Source organism: Polyodon spathula, chromosome 3 (assembly GCF_017654505.1).
Source record: "Polyodon spathula isolate WHYD16114869_AA chromosome 3, ASM1765450v1, whole genome shotgun sequence".
NCBI lineage: Eukaryota > Metazoa > Chordata > Actinopteri > Acipenseriformes > Polyodontidae > Polyodon > Polyodon spathula.
This window is the reverse complement of record NC_054536.1, coordinates 7030518-7052169: the sequence shown is the minus strand read 5'-3', so window position 1 is coordinate 7052169 and position 21652 is coordinate 7030518. Positions and strand designations below refer to the sequence as shown.

The following is a 21652-nucleotide window of genomic DNA, read 5'->3' as shown; positions in this document are numbered from 1 at the left end:
ACCGTGTCCTGTGTAACTGTACCTTACACCTCTGTGGACCAGGCTGATCTGCGCTGCTGGGCTGGAGGCATGTATTTCCTGCCAAGTAGATTTGGTAGGCTCCCATTAAATTAGCCACAGGATGTTTACAAAGGCAAGTTTGTCGGTGAGCTGGGGTGTACGGTGGCTCATTGAGGGCATGGAAAAGATCTTGTGATCTCCACGTAACTGTGGGTAAAACAGCAGATTTCACAGATGTTGATTGCAGGCTGGTTGTAGGAACTCTGTGACTATGTTAATCAAGTGAAATGTATTTATTTATTTCTTTATTTATTTTTTATTTCTTTATTTGCTGCATTTATATAGTTCCTTTTATACAAAACTATCGCAAAAACACTGTAGAGTACATAGCAGAAAAAAAGAACAAACCACAATACGTTTGTATAGCAAACTGAAAACTTGAAAACTGTAATGGTCTCAGCTTCTCTGACAAACGAAGGCAGAGCATTCCATAATTTAGGAGCGTTACAAGAAAAAATGACATTGGAAACATGTGTAGGCATTTCACTATCATAGAGGACTCTTAAAGTCCTTTATAAGGATAATGTGTAGCCAACACATACAAAATGTACACACTTGACAGTGTAGTGTGCCTGTTCTTGCTACAAATAAAACTATTTTACATCTCCACTGAGCTCTGTGTTATTATATTTGCCATTACTAACAGAAACATAAAAAGGAAGAAATACTTGCTTTGGGAATTCTTTAATTGAGCACATTTTGTGCTCAGTTTTTTTCCACATGCTCTTCATTAACCTGAGAGAAGCAGGCTGCACTACAGGCTCCCTCACTGCAGAGCAGATGTCAGCCTTGGGCAATTCAAAGCTGCTCCATTTCCTGCATTCTTCTGGGCTTCAAATGAGATATGTGGGCCGCCTGTGTGTGTCATGCCTTGCCTGCTGGAGCGCATTGCCTATAGGTCTTAATGAGCTCCTTTGTTTACCAAGCCACTTAGAAAGAATAAATCACACATGTTTGTTTTTTCCCCCCAACCTATTATCCCCTGCCTCGCTATCTGTACACACGTCCATCGTAACACCAATGTCACACTTTTATTTGTTCATGTATCTTGAGAACACAAGCAGTTATTCAACACACTGTGAGGCAGGCATTTTAATATGCTTTGCCATGATACTGTAGCACTGTTATTACAGACTCTGTCCTGTCCCCTGTCTGTGAGAGATGAGATGGGGATGAGATGAGATGGGGATGAGATGAGATGACAGCTGCTGGCAGACTGGAACCACCACGCACCATGTCTTCATGCAAGCCTTGTGTTATTATTTCATAGTTTAATAATACATCCTTCAGTAAGGGTTGAGCTAGGATAAGTGGTGAAACAGTGAAATAATCCACTGTTTTGAGATCATAAGAAACTGGATTACAGTATTTGAACACTGTTGCAACACTTTGAATTGTTTATCTCACTCAAAAGCATAAAAAATGACATTGTCAATTGTCATTGATATTCCACCACTTCAATTAAACCAAGATAGTATTAACAACTTACTGACTTTCAGATAGGAAAAGTGTCGACTACTGTGGCTTCAGAGACAGTGACTTTTTTGACGTACAACTTTTTGTACGACATTTAATTGGAAAACAAATCAATTATGACATTGTAAAGTAAAAATGGCTTACTATTAAAGCCCCTGTTGGCCAGCTGTTTGGCCACCCCCAATGTTGTGGTAGTCCACAGACTGCCCCACGGGCCGACAGACTGATCACTGGTGTGCCGGAAATTCAAAGGTCACCCTCCCTTTTTAAGAAAACATTTTCTTTAACAGTTACAATTTGTGGACACTAGGTGGTGCCAAATAATTATTTAAAAAAAAAAGGATAATAATTAAATTCTCAACAGTAAAACATTTGTAAAATTATTTTGGGAATATATAGATATAATAATTCAGGGCCAAAAATAATAACAGATGCTTTCTTTAGTTCAGTGAATCCCTTTTATATTATCTCTGAAGTATCTGTCATTTCGTGATTCTTTTTAAAATCAAAGTATATTATTCTGCATGTTCACAGGTTCCGTTTTGGAAGCACATTGCGTAGATATGCATGCATATTAAATATATATACAGCAGTGTTGCTTCTTTCTCTTCATGTAATCCCAGACAGACTCAATGATGTTGAGATCTGTGGGGGCCATACCATCACTTCCAGGACTCCTTGTTCTTCTTTACACTGAAGATAGTTCTTAATGACTTTCGCTGTATGTTTGGGGTCGTTGTCATGCTGCAGAATAAATTTGGGGTCAATCAGATGCCTCCCTGATGGTATTGCATGATGGATAAGTATCTGCTTGTACTTCTCAACATTGAGGAGACCATTAATTCTGACCAAATCCCCAACTCCAATTGCAGAAATGCAGCCCAAAACTTGCAAGGAACCTCCACCATGCTTCACTGTTGTCTGCAGACATTCATTCGTGTACCACTCTCCAGCCCTTCGGCGAACAAACTGCCCTCTGCTACAGCCAAATATTTCAAATTTTGACTCATCAGTCCAGAGCTCCTGCTGCCATTTTTCTGCAACCCAGTTCCTGTGTTTTCATGCATAGTTGAGTCTCTTGGCCTTGTTTCCATGTCGGAGGTATGGCCTTTTGGTCGCATGTCTTCCATGAAGGCCACTTCTGACCAGACTTTTCCGGACAGTAGATTGGTTTACCAGGGTCCCACTGTTTTCTGCCAATTCTGAGCTGATGGCACTGATTGACATCTTCCAATTGCGAAGGAAAGTAAACATGATGTGTCTTTCATCTGCTGAAATAAGTTTCCTTGGCCTACCACTGCGTCTATGGTCCTCAGCGTTGCCTGTTTCTTTGTGCTTCTTCAAAAGAGCTTGGACAGCACATCTGGAAACCCCTGTCTGCCTTGAAATTTCTGCCTGGGAGAGACCTTGCTGATGCAGTATAACTACCTTGTGTCTTGTTGCTGTGCTCAGTCTTGCCATGGTGTATGACTTTTGACAGTAAACTGTCTTCAGCAACCTCACCTTGTTAGCTGAGTTTGGCTGTTCCTCACCCAGTTTTACTCCTCCTACACAGCTGTTTCTGTTTAGTGATTGTGTTTCAAACTACATATTGAATTGATGATCATTAGCACCTGTTGGTATAATTGTTTAATCATACAACTGACTATATGCCTACAAAATCCCTGACTATGTGCAAGTGTACCTAGAAGAATTGATGCTGTTTTGAAGGCAAAGGGTGGTCACACCAAATATAGATTTGATGTAGATTTTTCTTCTGTTCACTCACTTTGCATTTTGTTAATTGATAAATATAAACTATTAACATGTCTATTTTTGAAAGCATTCTTACTTTACAGCATTTTTTTTCACACCTGCCTAAAACTTTTGCACAGTACTGTATATATAATTAAAATGTTTTATAGGGTCAAATATGGTCTATAGAAACTTCAGTAACGTCAGAACCAAAACTTGTAATTGACTTTCAGTTAAAAAAATGTGCAGTTTGGCTTCAGTGGATTTGTTGACAGATTCTTTGTTTTCTTTGACATATCCAGTTTGTTAGTCACTTAAAAGCTGAAGGGATAACGTCCTACAAATGTTGTATGAGGGCAGAGAAAAAAACCATTAGCTCAGTGGAAAAACTTTCAGCTCAGTGGAAAAACTTTCAGCTCAGTGGAAAACCTATCAGCTCAGTGGAAAACCTATCAGCTTGTCACATTTAGGGGTGTGTGGGAAGAGAACAGCTTGCAAAGGGCAGTCAATAATTCTACTGCACGTGATTAATAATAATACTCTGATATGAGGTCAAAATTACAATTTCTGAGAAGTTTCTGTTTATAAGATTTGGCCAAGTGTGTGGTTTGTGTTACCTTCCTGTTTTTACAGCCTGTTTATCTTGATCAGTAGTGTTTTCTTTGTTTTATCAGTGCTTCAATAAATTAAATGAGTCACATCTGAATTGAGGGAATACCAGAAACACTCCCACACATAGCGTCAGACTAAAGCAGGACTGAACCAAGCCTGAAGATCCCTGTGTTGAGCACGTTGTGTGGTGTCAGGGGTGAGTCATACAGTCTCCACATACAGTAAACCTAAAGCAGCTCTGCATTGAAAGGATATTTGAATAAAGCCTGGGGATCCCTGTTTTTGGCACATTGTGTGGTGTCAGGGGTGTGTCCTAAAGTCTCCACACACAGTAACCCTAAAGCAGCTCTGCATTGAAAGGATATTTGAATAAAGCCTAGGGATCCCTGTGTTGAGCACGCTGTGTGGTGTCAGGAGTGAGTCCTACAGTCTGAAGCATAGTTTCATGTCCTGCTCCTTGGGAAGAGTTGCATTGTACTTTCACAGGTTAGAGAGGCAAAGCATCAGTGACTGTTTCTCCACACTGCATTACAGCTGACCCTACTGGCCAGGGACACGTGAACTCAAGTAGACTCTAGTCTTTGTCCTCCAACATCCAGTAGAACCTGCTGACACTGCAGAGTTCCTGGGTGTAGGGCGTGCTTGTAGGATGCCCAAAGACCTCCACTTCTTCCATTATTATTATTATTATTATTATTATTATTATTATTATTATTATTATTATTAGTAGTAGTAGTAGTTGTCGTAGCAGTAGTATTAAGACTAAACACAGTGCAGGAAACAGCAATGATAAGTAATGAGTTTGTACTGAACACTATACAGTTTTCTATACAGTGAGAGCAGTTTTTATACAGAGACTTTTCATACGTTAATAAGATGGGGTGTCTATTTATTTTTGACAATGCTCTGTATTCGTTTAAACAAAGGGGAGGGCAACAAGGGTCGATCCAATCCAATCCGTTTTGTTCCAGCTATATCCAATGTGCCAGTGGTTTGTGGTTATTTTCTTACTATGGATTTATCATATCTGTTAAAAATAGCTTATTATCATCCGCATTCAAGGTACGTCACATCAAAGCTATGAAGGTTAAGTTCCACTTTCAAACTGTCACTTACTGTGGTTTGTACACTTATATATATTTTTTCTTTAATAAAAAGAATACAGAGCATTATGCTCCACGTAATTATTTTACTATGAAAGAGAAAATAAATCTGACTCCACAATCATTTTTAAATGACCTGTTTTTACACTAATTCAAGCTGAGTAGCAGTTCAACTGGCTACAGCTTCCCCACTCAATCCAGATTTTAGATGTTTTATTTATTTACTCAAAGCCCAGAAGTGTATTGAATAACAACAACAAAAAAATATACAAAATATCCCAAAGCAAAAATAAAACTGGGTTAAACCAAATTTAGGTTTCCAAAATACACATGCAAAACGTTCTTTTTTGAGCTGAACTCAGGAAGTTCCCTATTGCTGGTTCTTAGAAGCTCTTATTGTTTTCTGCTTGTTCTTATTCCCATGGGGGAGGGTGGCGGGGGTCACACCTATTTCACTGTTTTACTTGGGTAGGCAGGAGGGCAGAAATAAAATGAAGCTGACCCATAATAATTGCAGCCAAAAGTAGTAAATAGACATGCCGATTTGGATGAAGAACAATTAAATGAACTGGAAGATAGCAAAACAGAAAAAAATACAAAAAAAAATTACAAAAATAAAATCACTGTCTTTATACTCATTCACCCTGACTTTGTCACTTCAACTAATGTATTTTTAGTGGTTTGTAAAAGCTACAGAAAAACACAGACGCTTCTGCACATTATCCACCCTTCTCCGACAGACCTTGAAAAATGACTTTTCAAGGCAATGTAAAATTCAATTCAGTACATCAAAAATAAATATTAGCTTACTTTTGCATGTTTCAATTCAATCAATTTACTTGGCTTAACTTAGTGTGTACTACTTTTGTGGTCCCTTTGTTGGCGTAAGGACATTTAATTAAAAAAAAAAACTAAATTTTTTCCCTAAAACTTACTTCATCTCATGCCACACAACACCCGAGGTGTCTGTATATTCAACGTATATGGACACCCTGTCTGGCCTTATTACATACATATAATGCAAATGCTTCATTTCAAATAAAAGGGTTTATTTTTATAAAATACATTTTTCTTTACGTCACAAAAAAAAAACTAAATGCATTGAAAAATGTCAAACTGTTATTGTGAAAAAAACTTTACAGAAGACTGAAGTGCTCTGTTTATCCAAAGAGCAGGCACAAGCCAGGAGTTGTAATGCAAAAATGTGTGCAGCACAATATCAGTTAAATATAGACAGAGGAATCAGACAGTATCACATCCATATAACCTGTTTACATCATGGCTGCAGTGAGAAAGTGGCTTTTTTGTGAAATGTTGCTTTTTAGGTAAATAGGTCATAACAAGGAAGGTACAAAATACACAGGAAAGTCTGAGTGATAACCTTATCAGATCTGTGTAATACAGGTGTTGGGGTAAAAGCTCTTTGTTTAAAGAAAAGATAACAATACGATCTCTCCTCCCTCATACACTCATATTGCAATCAGTCTGAGTATTTTAAACACTAACACAGTACCAGGTATGCTTATAACATTGTTCTAAAGGGTGGACATTTTAAATAATGGTTTACTGCACCCACCCTTGGTTATTCCTTTCTCTGGAGTCATTACAAAAAACACCTGCAGCTGCCAACCACATTTTGAAACACTGTGGAACCTGTAGCTACCAACCACACTTTGAAACCTGCAGCTACCAACCACACTTTGAAACCCTTTCATTGCTTTAATTTCTACACTGAGGTTCGTTTCCTCTTTTATAATTTACCATTTCCCTTTACTACAGATTAGAGCTCATGTTAAGGATATGACTTTGCTTTAACTTCCACATTTCTTCTGATGCACTTTGAGTTGTTTTTTAATATGTAGTAAGTGGTATCTGTTGGATCAATCTCTATTAATTGACAATATATTTCAATTATATCTGTGACGTAAGATGAGAAGTGTACATTGTCATGGCATGGCATAACCATCTTTCAAACCAGTGGACTTCAAATGAAAAAAAAATCAGTTCTTTTATCAGTGTTGGAGAGTAATCCATTAATTTAATCTGATTACATTTTTCGGTAAATTGTAACTGTAATGGTTCCTGTTTCACAGGTAATGCATTACATTTTATGTGAAAAAAAAGTTACATTTAATTACATTTGAAAAAAAATGACTACTGCTAATGCACAACATGTGAATCAGAAAGGTCGCCAACAGTATAAGTCAAACCTTACATGTCACATAAATGCACTTGGCATTTAATCTTGCTAGATAATGACGGCAAAGGAAAGAGTCGGTTTGATAGCTGATCTTCAATATTTTAAAGTGCAGCCTGAACAAAAATATATAAGCTGTGCATGAGAAGTAACTATTTGTAACTGTAACCTGTTACATTTCTTTCAAATAATGTTACTGTAACTAGTTAGTCTTTTTGTTCAATAACTTGTAACTGTAATATATTACTTTTTAAAAGTAAGACTGTCTATTACAGTTCATGTCATAGAACCATGATTAGTAATCTGGGTTTGACTGCAATTCAAAATCAGTAAGCAGTGCTCTTATTGTTATATTGTTTGAATGTTGCAGTCATCTGTAGGATGGCAGTGCCAGAAATTGTAGGGCATTTTTTGGAAGAAAAATAGTCTACAGCTCTGGCCAAAAGATTTGCATCACATGCAATTTCAGGGTTGAGACAGAATAATAATAAAAAAAAAAATTAAAAAATCGACAAAAGGATATTGCAAAAGTTTACCCAAAGTCATGTTAGATTTCGAAATGTCACACTGTTCAATTTAAGTATATGGAAAACTAAAATATGTTAATCTAACATTATTCAGCAGGTTTCATTCGACTTTATTAAGCAAAATTAGCGAAGTCTATAGGGTGATGCAAAACCTTTGTTCATAGTTGTGTATTTAAAGAAATAATGCATAGTATTCACATTCCCACCCAATAGGTGTACAGTACAAAGCTATAAAATTAATAGATTTCTTTATACAAACATGTTGCATATTATATATAACATTTGGTAATCTACACAGCAATTACAACACAGAGGCTGTTTCCATAGGAACAACGAGATACTAATAAGTCAAACTTACATTCTGAATAAACCAGATATTACAGGCCCGAAGCACTGTTTGCTGAATGAACAGATACAGTTTATACAAACTGTAAACCAAGATAAAAGTACAGCACACATCATTTTCTATTAGAAACATTTAAAGATTCTTATACTTAAAAAGGCTCACAATTTTTTCATGAGCAGTACTAGAACCAAATCAGGCTATAATACACCAATAATGGTTCTATATTTGTATATATTACTCTTAGTTTATTTATTTTTTATTATAGTTCATTGCCTTCCCACATATTAAAGCTAAGTGTCCTACAATCACATTCAATGTCACAGTAAAATATGACTCTGCATTACCATTTACTATAGTAATCACAAACCAGAGATTGTTGGTTTACCAGTTTGTTTGAATTACTAGTAGTTTTAGTTGCAGGCATACAAGCTTGAATCTCTTTAACATGTGCCTATAGTCTTGTGGTTTTTTTACACTGTTAAGATTTTACAAAATAATATTTTCAACAACGTTCTTAAGCAGAAGTAGAAAATATATAAGCCATACACCTAGACACAATCTCAGTTCCTCACTTGAAATGACATCAGTTTCACTTGTGGCTCAACCTCATTCATCTGCGGGACACAGCAGTGCTAATACCAGCTACGGCAGCTGATAAAACTGAAGTGTTAACTGCCATGGCACTGACTCAGAAGTGTACAGTGAATGAGATCTTCATGGATACTTGTTCAGAAGGGTGGCTCTGCGGGTGCTGTTAGCCGTATTCAGACGCTAGAGGTCCTCTTACAATGTTGTAATACCCAGCCAGTGCTCCCAGGTCAATGTACAAAGATCCTTTTCTCTTCATAGCCATTGACTCCTCATTGCTGCATATTGAAGGACCTGCAAGAAAAGATTGATTCCCGTAAGTGTTTTTGCTACAAAATCTTGCCCGCTCATCTGAACTCAGGCTAATCAACATGGTGCTGTAATGCAAGATGAAATACCGGAGCCCTGTTTCAACACCCAGTCATAGCTTTAAGCTGAAAGTTGTATTTTCACATTTTACTTTTTTAATAATTAAGTCTAATACATTTTGACATGCATGTGTACAGAAATAACTGCCCTGTACTCCCTACATGGGACAAGCTATACTCTCTGTACTAGCACATGGCTAATTTAAATACCATGTTCACATTTATTAATGATAAACATGTTGAAGTATTCACTCTCTTCTTACTTTACAACAATAGACTGAAGCAATAAACCACACTGAATCATACAAAGCAAGTTATTCTGTTTAAGCTGTTGCATACTGTGGCAAAGTGCCCCACCCCTGGGCTATTTATTTATGTTGTATGTTACGTGTAGTGTGTTAATGTTAGTGTATAGTCATTGGTACACGGGATATAACTGGGTCTGTGTAACAAGAGTGTTTAAAATGTATATTTGTATTTAGGCATGAGGATTGCACAGCAATTCATGTGCAGGTAAAACTTAATAATATGTGAGCACAGGGAATTGCACTTTTATTAATTCATGTGCAGTTGTACTGAGACTCCAATTGAATGATTGATTAGCAATCGAGTCTCGGTACAGCTGCATAAAAGCAGCATGTTTTCACTCACTCGGGGTTGTGTGTTCGGTGAGTGGAGAACAGGTGTGGAGAAGGGGAAAGTAAAACCTAAAGTAACTAACTGATTTAAACTCACCGTGTTTGTCTGTTCGTCCACTCGTTTGTCTGTTTAGTGTTAGTACGTTTTGTTTGTCTGTTCGTTTTGGCTACTGTGCCGTTTTATTTCACCAAGTGTTTTTTGTTTGTTCAACCTTTTATTTTCTGTTTATTGATTAAACTGTACAACAGCGCAATTCACATTTCACATGGCAGTACTGCGTGCTTCTTCCGGGTCTGACTTCACCATACATGCCATCCTGTTACACATACACATAACGTACTAAATGTACATAAAAAGGAACAAGTTTGAAGAACTTTGTTTTAAGTGTAAATCCGCAGCTGCATAAGGAAAGTGTCTTCATGTCTGGAGCTTGTTTCTAAATGGCTGACCTTTACATTTGCATTTCACACAATTGTGTCAATATTTTTGTCGATATATCCGCCTCCTGGTGGTAATCCACAAACAAATGAAGAAGCAATTAATATTAAGCAGAGGTGGGTAAATTCCACTTGTTCTGCTTTTCTACAACATGCATGAGGTGTTTCTAAAATTATAATGTGCTAAAAATCTGCAGAATCAGGTTCCTCCTAAATTCATTCTGAATTACAGGAATTATCCAACCAGTAGTAAGTCTCACCAGACTCTTTTGTTGGAAGAAATCCAAAGAACAGTTCAGTTCAGAGCTGATTTAGCATAGTCGTGAATTCAGGCACGGAGATCATTTGAGAAACACATTTCAACACGGTGGTTCTACAGAGCCAGTGGACACCCCCTTCCCTGAAATGTGATGTTCCGCTATACGCACCACTCGTGGCGTCGGGCAGCTCGGACTCCTGCCTCAACAGCAGACGGGTTCTGTCACAGAGAGCCGAGTCCAGGCTCCAGCAGCGCGGCTGCTCCTCTCTGGGAGGGTGTAAAGCCTCGTCCTTCAGCAGCTCCGATGCACACAGACGGTGATGGGGGTTCCTCTCCAGAGCTCCTTCTAGGAATCGCCTCATGGCAGGGCTGCAGTCTTCAGCAATGTCCTCCAAAGGCGGGGCCTGCTTGTGGATCTAAAGAGGAATCAAAACCACTTACTGCTTGCAGGTCAAGTGTGTGGCTGAAAATTAACCACTGTAATGGTGCAGTTTACTATGCATTTACTGGCTTATACTATGCATTTACCAACTGATGCTTCTACATGATTTCACTATTCTTTACTAAACTTTACAATGACTCTACCAAAGTAATGCTTTATATAGTATGTAAACTACTGACAAATGGTGAAACGATTAGCATGGTCGGTTCCAAGACTATTCCTAATGAAACATCAGCAGGTGTGTTTAATCTTGGGTATAGAAGCACTTGCTAGCCAATAATCTATTATCAGCCCTCTAAGAAAAAAAAAAGAAATAAGTAGCATGAGGAACAGCCTTTACTTTTGGTTTCTTTTATTCAAAATGCAGAACTAAGAAGCATGCATGAAACTGAGATATGTTTTTAACTCATGCTAGGACAATAGGAAGAAAAGGAACCATCACATAAATATATTATAACAAATATGGAGATTCTGGAAACACCACAGTGCAGCATATTACAGTTACTGCTTTTAGAGTGCTTTTTCATATACAGCAATAACTCTTTTTAAGGGACTAGTTACCAGTGCTTTCTTTAGTTCTCTGTGATAATGTGACTTTTACCTTTACCTTCATTAAACAGCTGTGACAACTGCTACAGATAATACTAAATAAATTAATTTATTTTAAAAATACCTGCAAAGTTTTTTTTCGGTTTTTTAATTTTGTTTTATGACAGTTGTAAGTGTAAAGTATGGGAACAGCAAATTACTTTTTACCAAACATCACTTGGTAAAAACCATGGCTAACCACATAAATGCACAGTAAATGTACATCTGTAACATGGCAAAATCACAGTAAACACATTGTGGAAACTTTTATAAATGTGGACCAAGCAATAAAAAAATATAAAATAAACCACACACTGCATACAGCATGCCCGTGCTGTGGATAAAGGAATTCAATTAAAACAGGGTTCAAAGTGATTTCAATAATCCTGGCAATGATACTCACAATGTACAGGTAGGAGGGGTAGGCTGAGCGTGGGTATCTCTTCACCCAGGGAGGACTGCCAGTCTGCATGTGAATGACTGTTGCACCCAGGCTGTAAATATCAGACTTTGTTGTATGGCCTCTGCAAAGGACCACCTCAGGGCTCATGTAGAGCTAGAAAAAAAATGTCAAAGACAATTAGACAGGAAAAATTAAACTACCCTTTCCCCTTCCTTATTGAAGGGTTAAATGTTTGTGAAGTGCAGTGTGGCTTCCAGGAATTGAGAGAAAGAAAGCAAGACATGCGGTTTGTAGCTGTTTTTTTTTTTTTTTCTTGCACGCACAAGGCCAATACATTGAGGTATTATGCTTTTATAACAAAGAGCCAAACATTGAGCAGCTCCCCACTGCTCCACTCGTGGGAGCTGTCAGGGAGCATCATAGGTGTTAGTATACAGTGTGCATGGGAGTGCCGTAATCTGGACACTATGGCCCCAGGGGGAGAACTGTGATGTTGAAATGAAATTGAAAGAGCACCAGGACTGCTCCTTGTGTTGTTAACAAGCACGTGGACAGTGGCACTGCTTACCTCTGTCCCACGAAGATCCCTCGGTATATACACATCTTCTGTCATTTGCACACTGAGTCCAAAATCCACCAGAACAGCTTTTGCTGACATCAGCACGATGTTGCTGGCTGTAACAAAATGAACCAAGCAAGTTAAGCTTCAGCATTCCTTCTCTTAATTGCTCATGTACACACAAAGAGCAGCATGACCGTCCTTTGTGTGGAGCTTTATACAGTAAATGCTCAATGCATTACATCTTTTAAAAAGTATAGGAAACCATAGCCATAGCATGACAAAAAAAACATACTAAAGTGTGGATAAGCATGGTTTAAACAAGGCAAGCCATTGTACCAATATGACCATGCAAGTTACCACGGTGATGGGAAATTCCACTTCTACTGCTTATCTATTTCAGAGGCAGTGCCTCAGTAATGCAACTATCTAGTTTACGAGATGAAGCAATTAAGCAGTTAAGAAATGATCCGGCATTGATGATTTCAGTGAGCACAGAGCTAAAGTAACTGCAATACACACATACAGTACTGTGTCCTTATGAAATATGGGTCACATTTACAGTAGTTATTAGTTGATAAATGAAAGTTATTGTTGATACTGCAGTTATCTGCATCAAGTGCTATAACATGGTAATAGTACATACGGTAGTAGCATTTGCCATGGTTACTACATTTTAGACACTATTTGTATTACAGCTGAAGGTTAGCTCACAGGTGTGTGCAGTCTTCTGCAGAGCACCTGGTAAATCAGTCATGCAATTAAGCTAGTTCTTATCTTGTCCTTTACTGCTAGACGTGTATATGTACGCTTCTCTATTTGCAATTAGGTACTAATTTAACCCTTTACAGTCAATGTATTATTATTTATGTATTTTAGTGTAGCTTTATAACAGCACACTGCTGTGGGTTCCAGGATCACCTTGTTAAAAAAACAAAATTCTTATCAGCCCTATTTATACAAACATAAGCATGCAGCTCCATGTAATTACTGAGCGGTTCAATTCTTCCTTCATGAAGAAGATGTGCGCAGTGGTCATTGTTGGATAACATGGAAAGATGTTTGAATGCAATATAAGATACAGTGTTTGCAGGTTTGTACACTCTGTTAGTTTTAAAAGGAGATTATCAGAGGAGGTATAGTAACTGGTAAATGCGAGATTGCAAGATTGCATTTCATTGCACTGATGACGACCATCTGACTGCAGGAATAAACACAATTACACATTCCTGGAGGAACCGATGTGCTCAAGAGATAACATAGGTTAAGCATAAAGGAACAAAGGGCCACACCAAGACAACACAATCTTAGGCAGTGTGAGCCAGAACCAGTTTTCTTTATGACACGTACATGAGACTCTCCACAGGGGGTTGCCTGGGGTGACTGAACCCACAAAGAGAAGAAAGGAGGGTGGGGCTGAGGTCAGTGGCTACTTAATCAAGGTGCACTCAGCACAGCTCACTTCTCTCTTTCATTAAGGCTAGTACTGCAGACTTGTCGATCGAGAAGTCCTGGAGGATCAAACCTACAGTCTTCCACTGTATTATTTTGTTCTGTTATGTTTTGTTTGAACTTTAGTTTTGCACCGTGAAATTTGCATATGAAAGTGTGATCTGTACTGTTTTGCTTTGAGCGTTCTTTTTGTTTCCGTAAGTAAACTTGTATATACTGAATAAACCAAACTAATATCTGAAGAAAAGGACTGTGCATTTCTTTCATCAAGAAACAACTACTCACTGCTTTTAAAAAACTACTTCAGTCATCCTGCAGGATTGCATTGTAAACAAGCTGCAAATTGCAAAGCTGTAAAATCAAGAAGGAATTCTTACGTTTGATATCGTGGTGTATAACTTTATGGGAATGCAGGTAGTCAAGGGCTTTGAGAACCTGTTTGGTGACCCAGATGATCTCAAACTCTCTCATGGGCCCGCAGCTCTCCAGCTTTTCCATGACTGAACCCCCTTCTCCTGCCTCCATGAACAGGTGGATAGACTCGTCCCACAGCAGGGCTCCGTACAGCTCTGCAATGTTCTCGTGGCGGAACCGGGCTTGGATTTCAACATCAGCTGGTCTGAAATGTTCCACAGGAATCTGGAATATAGGGATCACAGATAAGGCTGATTCGGTAAAGGGTTGGCATTACTTCTTATTTTCAGTGTGATCAGAGAACTTGGCATGGTGCCAGGATCACACCATAACACCAAATTCACCAAGCAATTACCACTATGCTAAGTTTACAATGGTTTTCTTAAAAGAGAACAAATGTTGACCTTAAAAACTAATCTGGCTAGTTTTGTAACATGAGCAGTGTGTTTTAGGTTTTACAGAAAAAAGTGCTAACTTGACAAATACTTTGTGAATATGGTCCCCAGTGTAGTTTCTAAACAATTACTGCACAATTCCACACCCTGACTTTTGGTTTGATGTTATAATTACTTTGGCATTTACCATTAAGGAAGTAAACTAAAAAAAATCCTCAAAAATAAAAGATATAAGAAAATCAATTCTTTAGTAATTTTGTAATCTGCTTTTTCTTTAAATTAATATTGTTACATTTTGATTTGTGTCCTTAACCACACAAAAACAAGGGACAAAAACTGATTTACAGTTTAGAGGGATGGTCAAAGCATTTCTGGGCCCTAATAATTACAGGCGCTTAAGTTTCAGTCAGTACTTATACTGTAAAGGGAGTTTCCTCCGAGTTTCCTGAGTGGTAAATATGTTACTTTCAGATTCCAGTCTTGTTTCCTGTCCTCAACGAGAAATTATTCAGTCATTTGGGTTTTTCCAGTAGCAGACGGTCATTCAGTGTTAAATATGGGGTCTCCGTCTAAAAGCCTGTTTCAGCTGTATAGTATTTGGAGTAAAGCTTCACTACATGTAGATCAAAATGTGTTTCATGGTCAGAGGCACTGAATGATATGCTGTGCTTTGGGACAAAATCTTTTTTTTAAATTAATCTGCAGATCTATCTTGACTGAAACCGAGAGCTTTGTGTTACATGTCTGACCACAGCAGCGGTGCTCAGCCTAGCAGTCTAGCTTTCATTGTAACTGGAACAGCTATCAAAATTATATAAAGTGTCTGTACAGTAACAGCACTTAAACAACTGTGATTACCTTTGTCATGTTAATGAGAGCAGAAGTACAGTAACAAAATAACACTGTACACGCATTGTAGTGTCCCGTAAGAAGGTTGCTTACCAATATGGTTTCTGTAGATTACTGAATCACTCGTGCAGTTGCAGACTGAAATGCTAAACTGGTGTAACATATTGAAATATACACTATAGTATATTTAAGCTGCAGTCTAACTGCACTCATGTAATTTGTCCCATTTTAAGACACTGCAGTTAAAAACTAATGGTCCTTCTTTTTGTTTGTTTTTATTAATTATATACTGCATTCTGTTAAAGATATTCCCTTTTACTGCAATATAATTGTGCTTTTGACATCCTACAAATCTGACAAATCAGTTTTACCACAATGTATACTAGAGCCTTATTACTGTGTACATTTTACTCAAATGCACCTGTACATTTAGTTCGCTACTAATTAACAGTAAATATTATAAAAAGATCTCTTTGCTCTATTTTTTTTTCTTGCTCTATTATTGCGTTTATGGAATTGCGCAGCTTTGTAATACACTCCCTGCCGTTTTTCTCTTGATATCATTTATGCTATGACACTTTCTATGGGGCAGGGAAATGCATGACCTTTCACCTAGAAAGTGTACATTCCTGGGTATCACATACCAGTTTGCATGCCATTCGTTTTCTCGTCTGAGTGTCCTGAGCCAGGTGGACTTTCCCGAAAGCTCCCCTGGGAATGTGATCTGAGCCAATGTTCCGGTAGGTCAGTTTCCATGGAAACAGCATCACGTCTGAGTCAATCTGATAGCGCCCGTTCTTTACTGCCATGTTCTTCTGGGAAAGGGAAGGTGAGCAGAAACTGAGAAGCCAGAGAAGCTGAATTCCTGTGTTCTCGGATCAGTGACAGAAACTGCCAACCTCTTTCTACGCAGTACTTTCATAAAGGTACAGAGATTACATGTAGTGCAAACCAGCAGGAAACCAAGTACTGCTGGCATTGTGCGAGGCTGCCTTGATTCGGCGGCACATTCACAGGCTCCTCCTAATTGCAGTCCCTGAACTGCATACTTTCAGCTACATTTTTCTAGTGTGCCCATATTATCTGCTGATTACAGTAAACTGCAATCCAAAAACGTCTACAGGAGGGTAGGAGTTACGAATAAAGTTTTGTGAAGATCGGTGCAAGACCAAAGCAGATATTTTGTTCACTCTGTAGAGTGTGGCAGAAAGCCAGCCAGACTGATTGACGGACAGGTGTGATCAACAAACTTTGCACTGGTTCAAACAAAACAAAAATCAGGCCTGCTGTGCCACAGTGTGTGTGAACTGTACAATACTGGTAAAGGTCTTACAATGGCTGCCAGCGGGGTAAAGCTACATATTTTCCTAGGAGTATTCTAACACTGAATATAAAGAATCTCTCTGAAATGGTTTATGGGACAGTAACAGCAGAAGCAGACCTCAACAGGATGCTTAATTAATCACACTAATACTCAAGTCATGTGAGGACCAACTCTGTACACACAATTGTGCACTATGAATGGCAGATACAGTGCTGTATGTCCTCTTTGTATGCCCTGAATCTATGTTGTTTAAAAACAGAAACACATACAGGATGCTTTACAGTATTAATTAATCACTTGACAATATTTTTATAAAGCAGCATCTTTTGCAAAGTGGCAACTAATCTAAAATAATCCTCAAATACAATATGTATTAATTCAATCTATGCATTAGCAAAAAGCATCATAGAATACTGTACATACAATGTAGCTTATATCTGCTTCTACTATTATAACCCCTTACCCCACAAGACACAGGAATTCGTTCATCTTGTGATTAGTTTACAACAGGACCTTACATAAAGAGACATGAGTTCACTGTAGAGTATACAATATGCACAGCAAACTGTTCTATGGTGTTTTACAGCATTTACAGATGAATTGATAGCTGTGTATATGACAATTTCAACAGATAAGACATTACAAACAAAACATGAAATTCAGTGTAATAGTGACATAAGCACAAATTAAGAGTACAATAAAACTTCAGTTTTGATCAACATCAGCTTACCTTATTTAGCACTACACCCATCTCCTGTTTCGGGTGCTGCAGAATAGTCTGCGGTGTGTTTGACACCCAGTTTGCAAAAGATAACAAGTCATTAACTGTTCCATATTTCATACAGACCCTCAGCAAACTGGGTTTGTCATCATCGCCATTATCCAGCAGCAATGAACTGGCAGTCTCCTCAATGTCATCCATTTCTTCTTGGGTCATTGACACCAAGCTCTCATCAAAGATTGCAGTGTCTTCAGGTGGATAAAGATTTCCCATAACGTCAATAAAATCATCCAAATTCATGTGAGCCAGCAGTAGTTCTATCCCAGCGTTTTCATTCGCGTACTCCATAACTGCTTGTCTTTACTGCCTCTGAAATGAAACATTGGTGAACTAACATTACTCATATGGCTGGGAGCGATGTGACTCCCTGCACGCCACATCTGCCACGTTCTGTTTAAAAGAAATCCAGAAGCGTGATGGAAGCATATGAACAGAAACGAGGAGGAGCTACATTCCCGTCTGTAAAGCAAATGGAGGGACTCTTTCACGGGGTATCAGAGAAACCCCAGGGACCTTCAGCCAGCCATCCACCCACCCACACAGCTTCCACAGAAAATTAATCACACAGAGACATAAAGCAAAGCCAATCTTGAAAAGCCTGGACGAGAACTTCTTGACGACAATATCTAGATATATATATATATATATAGATATATATATATATATATATATATATATATATATATATATATATATATATATATATAGTATATCAGTATAATTTGTAACATATCCTATAATTTAGAAGTATACTCTGGTCTTACTGCGACTAGTGATTTCTCCCTTTTGAATTGTAATTCCCTCAACAAATCGGAATAAGGTGAAGTCATAATTTATTTTCCTGTCGAAAGAAAGGACGCTACTGTGTTTTTTTTTTTTTTTTTGGTTTGTTTACATTTACTTCTCAGACGCTGGTTCAAATAATGAAACTCCGAGTACATTTAAACCAATTTCTGATACAAGTGTATTGACATGTGTGTCCATATGACAATATCGGTACATTAAAACTGGGTCGTCAGTAAAAAGTAAAAGAGTTATATATTATTTACCCCGTTGTCAATTTAGAAGGAAATAATAATAATCATAAAAAATATATATATTTTACCTTTTTTTTTTTTTTTTTTTTTAATCTCAGCAACCTTCTATTACTCCATTGTGTACTGCGCTGCCGAAATACGTACCGCTTCACAAATGAAAAACGGTATCGGTCAGACCTTCTGTTCAGGACGCAGGAGGCAGAACCACGGCGTTAGGCAATAAAGCAAAACCAATAATATTTCCTCCTACAACATTGAGGAAGTGCTTGGTTTCCACGTAAACAACCAATTAAAAAAAAAAAAAAAAAAAAAAAAACCGCTAGCCTGTTCCTGGTCTTCAATTTGGTTTTAAGTTTTTAAGGCGCTGTATCTGCCTTCTTGAAAAGATAGACACTTGGTAGAAAACATTTGAGACTGTACAGTATTGTGTTTTTTTTTTTCAAATGTTGTTAGACTATCCCATGTGTTTCTTTCTTTCTGACTGGAAACTCCCAAGTTTCTGACAAATAAGCGCAATACGCCCTCTGAGTTATATCCCGCTGCTCTTTGTGCCACTCGCAGGGGATGAAGAATGTGAGTCAGTTAGATTCCACTGACACTCAACAAGCTACATTCATATACTGTAACGTTACCAACATCACAAAGTGAAAAAAAAAGTCATATAACCACAAGCAGTCAGTAAGATAAATACGAGACACTGGGCAAGATAAACGTTAAGGAGATCACATTTCAGGTAGACTTTTTATTTGGGTCTGTTTATTCACACAGCCCCCGACCCCAATGCTTCAACAGTACTAGAATATTTGGCATTGTGAAAACGTTTGTTTTGTTTTACTTATTAAATATGTATTTATTGATGTATCTATTTTGCTAATTAAACAGGTCTACATGATTGTACTGCGTCGACTATGTATGCAAATAGAAATTGCACCCTTGAATACCACTGATGAAAGGCTTCTAATATTTTTGTAAGTTCCACCTGCATTGACGGCTGACTTATTTGAGAAAGGATATTACATGTGTATCACACCTGCAGACTGCAGAACATCTGAGCCAGTCGAATAGAGTTTAAGATGATTTCATAACTATTCTGCATATAGACTACTGTCTACTAAATGCAAACTTTTTTTTTTTTTTAATTACTGCTCATATAACCATATAACCAGGGTATTTTATAATTTACTAACATAGGTGAGGCTCAACTGACAGTATTCTCATAAAAATATAAAATAATACACACAATCTCACTGGCTTACATTAAATTACAGTATGTTATGTCTTTCTTGTTTCAATTTTTGATTAAAAAAACAATTTGCTTTTATCTCTTAACAAAGATTTTAAAACACGTGCTACCCACCTTCATGTGTGGTCAAGTTATGCTGACCGGCCTATATCATTTCAACTCTTAAGCTCTTAAGTTAATTTAATAAATGCATCAGCTATGTTTGTCCAACAGTCTTAGTTATGAAAAACTAACTTTGCTACACAAGATAACGACTTCAAAGACTTCACCCCACAGTGGTTTCCAAGGTAACATGTCCTGCACAAAGGCAGCCTTCCCAACACAGAACAGCAAACAGTTTGGGCTGTTAGTGACTCCAATGAAAATAATATAACATCCGATCAAAGGGATCAAAGGTCTGTCTATTTTTTGACTGAAAGTACTTCAGTCAGACATCACTTCTTATGAAAGGCGAAAGGTTACTGATGAAAACCGTTCAAAGAGCTCTGTGTTTTTTTTTTTTTTGTTGTTGTTGTTTTTTTTTTTTTTTTTTTTTTTTCGATAGTTACAATACATACACGCTATACATGTTTCTCATTAGATGCATCTTTCCTAATCAAGGATTTGAAATATGCATAACAAACAGGCTGCTTTCAAGGCAAAAACAAAAAAAAAACATTGAATAGGGTTTAGCCCTTTAATTTCCTACCAATACTAGTCAAACAAGTTTGCTCCACTCAAAGCTAGATTGTTTATATTGTTACCGTAATCACCGTCAGGTTGCAGTAGAAACATGAATTGAACGGGAGATTGCATTCCATGCATTCCACCACAGATGTAAGAGACAGCTTTACATCAAGGGCTCTCAAACCCAGTCCTGGGGACCCTTGTCTTCTGGTTGTCATTCCAGCTGAGCACAGGACTGGGTTTGAGAAGCCCTGCTTTACAAGTTTAAGTTCAAATAAAGGGATCGTTCACAGCTGGCGTAGACCCAGCGCCGGCTGTTGCCTCAATCTGTTTATATGCTGCCAGAGCATTCGCAATGCATTAGTAAGACAATCAAGCTACAGTCCGGTTGTTTCCTTGTTTTTATTGTAGGCATATTAAATGCCTTGTAACTGACGTAACTTCAAAACGACATGCTGGTTCAGTGAACCATAGCATTTAAGATGGGTATCCTGTGAAATGTGAAACCACCAAACAAAGCCATCCACACTAGAGACGTTATTCTCATTGCCCTTTAATTATAACAGTAACACTGTTTATACAATGTGATGTGACTGTCATAACTGCAGTTAAAATAGTTAACAGCAATGATATAAACCATGCACACTTTGCTCGCTGACGCGCGTAGAGACCAGGTTGGTCGCACACGCAATAATAATATTTTATTGGATAATAGCCATTGACATTATTTAAAGTTACAGATGACATTTTTCATCCATCATAGCATTCATTAATTGAAAACGGCTTTAGAATCGATTGTTAATCCACAGTGTAATTACACACATTTTTCAATTATCAGTTTTTCATCATGTTTCATTCGACTTAAGAAGCAAAGTTAGTTAATTCTAGGGTAATGCAAAACCTTTGACCATAGCTGTACTGCTGATTTTAAATTACAAGTGTTCTTCAATTGCAATACTGGAAAACTGCAATTAACGTAGCCTCGGTTTATGAGTTGTACTGTATAGCGAGATTTTATTTGAATATATCTGGCACATTAATGTTATAGTTTATTACATCTGATGTAAATACTGCTTGGAAGTTTCTGACAAAAAAAAAAAAAAAAAAAAAAAAAAAAACATCCCCAAATGGCTGTCAGTCATGATGCTAGAGC

The 21652-nt window shown here is 37.7% G+C and overlaps 1 protein-coding gene across 2 annotated transcripts; it reads right to left on the bottom strand.

Annotated features, from left to right (window-relative positions):
- Positions 1-7818: 7818 nt before the first annotated feature.
- LOC121311604 (mitogen-activated protein kinase kinase kinase 8-like) lies at positions 7819-19288 on the bottom strand. 2 transcript variants are annotated; one of them, XM_041243979.1, is made up of 8 exons: positions 18659-19288; positions 17503-17862; positions 16093-16263; positions 14168-14429; positions 12348-12454; positions 11780-11932; positions 10516-10762; positions 7819-8937 (listed from the first exon to the last, which is right to left on the bottom strand). In XM_041243979.1, exons 2-8 carry the CDS (start codon positions 17839-17841, stop codon positions 8810-8812), a joined length of 1407 nt encoding a protein of 468 aa, XP_041099913.1. In that variant the 5' UTR covers positions 17842-17862; positions 18659-19288; the 3' UTR covers positions 7819-8809. The 2 variants fall into 2 exon arrangements, with proteins under 2 accessions (XP_041099913.1, XP_041099912.1); XM_041243978.1 differs by lacking the exon at positions 18659-19288 and having other exon boundaries at positions 17503-18075.
- Between the last annotated feature and the right edge of the window lie 2364 nt (positions 19289-21652).

Excerpts from the sequence above, each read along its gene's own strand:
- LOC121311604 (XM_041243979.1), bottom strand. The coding sequence starts at position 17,841 with ATGGAGTACGCGAATGAAAACGCTGGGATAGAACTACTGCTGGCTCAC. Across the intron at positions 12,455-14,167 it reads TATACACCACGATATCAAAC|CCAGCAACATCGTGCTGATG; the intron begins GTAAGAATTCCT and ends ATTTTGTTACAG. Across the intron at positions 8,938-10,515 it reads GCTGCCCGACGCCACGAGTG|GTCCTTCAATATGCAGCAAT; the intron begins GTGCGTATAGCG and ends CTTTTCTTGCAG.